Genomic DNA, 2,581 nt, shown 5'->3' with positions numbered 1-2,581 from the left:
GAGTTTAAGAAGAGAGAAAATGAAAGGAGAAGAGTTTTAGCAGCTCAGAAAAAAGCTAAGGCTGAAGGTGAAGCTTCTAGTACTTCTAGACTTAATTTGTTTGTTAGTTCTATTGAGTCGCCTGTTGGCCACGGTAGTACTAAGGATAATGTATTGGACGTAAGTTCAGGTGATAGCTCTGTAAGAGTCGGGGTAATTACTACCGACGAACCTATGAATTTGGTTAATAATAACTCGGTTAGTTCTATAATGGTAGCAAACGATGAACAATTACCTTCTACGTCTCATGGCAATGTGTATCTGTTAGAGAGAATGAGAATTTTGAGACAAAATGAAGAGTTTAGAATGAAGGAGGCGCGATCTATGGCAAAGAAGCGAGAGAATGAGTCATATCGTGAAAGGGAAAATCAGGTTAGTGTGCTTACCAAGCGAATGAAAAGGCTTGATGAATGGTATAGAGCAGGCGAAAGAGTTAAGGATCAATTAAGTAAGGCTAATAAACGCCAAGATTTAGAGTACGTTGAGGCAGAACGTGCTAGTAATCAGATGAGTAAGGCTAGTAAACGCCAAGATTTAGAGTACGTTGAAGCAGAACGTGTGAGAAATCAGTTGGGTATGGCTAGAAAACGCCAAGATTTAGAGTACGTTGAAGCAGAACGTGCTAGTAATCAGATGAGTAAAGGCTCGTTTTCAATCAAGCTTTTTTGAACAAAAAAAGCGAGCTTGAGCTTGAAAAATCAAAGCAAAACGCAAAAGCAAAAACTTATGCCGTTTTCAATCCCGCTTGAGCTCAAGCTTTAAGCTTGCATACGCGCGCTTCTGCTTGAATCTTCGTTCAAGCAGATATCTATCCCGGGTAGATATTTGCGTGAGCTTTGCGCGTCCAATAGAAATTGACCACTAGTGGCGTTTCTCTCTCTGCTCCTAGCTCCTAGGACCGGCCATTGTTATTTTACATTTCCGCAGAATCACGGCGGAAAGTATTTTATTTTATGATAGTACCAAAAGTTTACTAATTAAAATGCCATCGAAAAAAGAACTACAGGAAATGTTAAGGTCTGAAAGGGAAGCAACGAAAAAAGCAGCAGCGGATGAAAAGGATAAAATAATTTCATTAGTCAGAAATCATGAAAATTTATGGAACCGAGGCTTAGCTTCGTACAGAGATAGAGATCTGAATGAAAAATCTTGGACAGAAATAGCCAAAGAAATGAATTTAAAAAGTGAGTATCCACTATACAGTCATTTTAAGTTTCTACATATAATAATTTATAACATTTATATTAGAGGATGTGTGCAAGAAAAGGTGGAAAACTTTATTTGACCAGTTTCGAACACACTACCACACAGTCACCGTTTCCAAAAGTGGCCAAGAAACTGACGAATCTGTATTCGATAGTGTAAATTGGCCATTTTTTAAGTCATTGTTATTTTTGAAAGACATACTGAAAAGAAGAGAGTAAGTGGTTTGAATTTCTGGGCCACATTCCTATTTTCTAGTGACCCTAGCCTATCAATAGCCATACGTTAGTTAAATAAGGGTCTCCGAAATAGGAATGCCTTTATCAGAACTTAATGGCAAATTTCACTTGTATTTATTGAACTAAGTGATTGAGTTCAATGAATTCTTTATTATAAAACTTTTGGCATAATATCTGAGAATATCTATCTATATTATGAAATAGAACCACATCAAATTTCTCAGATGTGGCAACAACTGATTCCCAGGACAAATCGGAAGCGGATCCTGAAACAAATGGATCTTTTACTTGCAATTTCATGGGGAAAGAGTATACCGTTAACGAGGAAATATCCGACCATGAAGAAGAAGCAATAAGCGAGGAACGAAATGATTTAGTAACTGACTTTGATAACCCATCCCCTGGTCCATCAAAAACAAGCGAAGAAATAACATCGTCAGACTCGAAGAGCTCAAGGGAGAAAGTTTCTATCGCCAAAAGGAAAATTAACCACGAAAAAATGTACAAGAAGAACAAGAGGGAATCTAACCCTTCTATTCCACCCTCTTCTGTGCTTGAAGCTCTGGCACATTGTAACAAGTATTTAAAGCATAATTTCATCCTCCATTTCAACCAAAAATTTATTGATTTAATAACATATTTGCAGAGAAATTTCTAAACCTGATGATTCAGCCACTGCTTTTGCAGACTATGCTGCTAGTCTTCTGAGAGATGTTGATACCAAAAAACGGCGTCGCTGTGAAAGAGAAGTCATTGACACCATTTTGAAATTTATTGAAGACCGTGATTGAGTTCCATGAATTTTTATTTAGAATATGCATAAACATAAATAAATGTAACTTGTACAAATAAATTTGATCTCAGTTCGATTAATTGTCTGGTCTCTTCACACCTTTCAAGTCCCATTGCCATTCAACATTGCCTTCTTTTACGAAATATTTGGCATAGTTATCCCTAATTATCGCCACTTCTCTGCTATAATTTCTAGCCGATGTAGGTTTCAGTTTTTCAAATCCTTTAGCAGGATCATTTCTCAATTTATCATGCCATTTTCCTTTTATAATATTTCCATTGTTTTTATCAACATAATCAGCAAAGTC

General features: G+C 36.7%; 1 protein-coding gene across 1 annotated transcript; it reads left to right on the top strand.

Moving 5' to 3' along the window:
• The first annotated feature begins 249 nt into the window (after positions 1 to 249).
• LOC149665121 (uncharacterized) lies at positions 250 to 2,330 on the top strand. The gene is made up of 5 exons (XM_089841855.1): positions 250 to 515; positions 967 to 1,223; positions 1,288 to 1,459; positions 1,686 to 2,060; positions 2,128 to 2,330. Exons 1-5 carry the CDS (start codon positions 250 to 252, stop codon positions 2,270 to 2,272), a joined length of 1,215 nt encoding a protein of 404 aa, XP_089697981.1. The 3' UTR covers positions 2,273 to 2,330.
• The last annotated feature ends 251 nt before the right edge of the window (positions 2,331 to 2,581 follow it).

This window comes from Phalangium opilio, unplaced genomic scaffold (genome assembly GCF_054372755.1).
Source record: "Phalangium opilio isolate 3A_F unplaced genomic scaffold, DU_Popi_V2 ptg000061l_1, whole genome shotgun sequence".
NCBI classification, from domain to species: domain Eukaryota; kingdom Metazoa; phylum Arthropoda; class Arachnida; order Opiliones; family Phalangiidae; genus Phalangium; species Phalangium opilio.
This window is presented reverse-complemented; position numbering and strand designations above follow the sequence as displayed.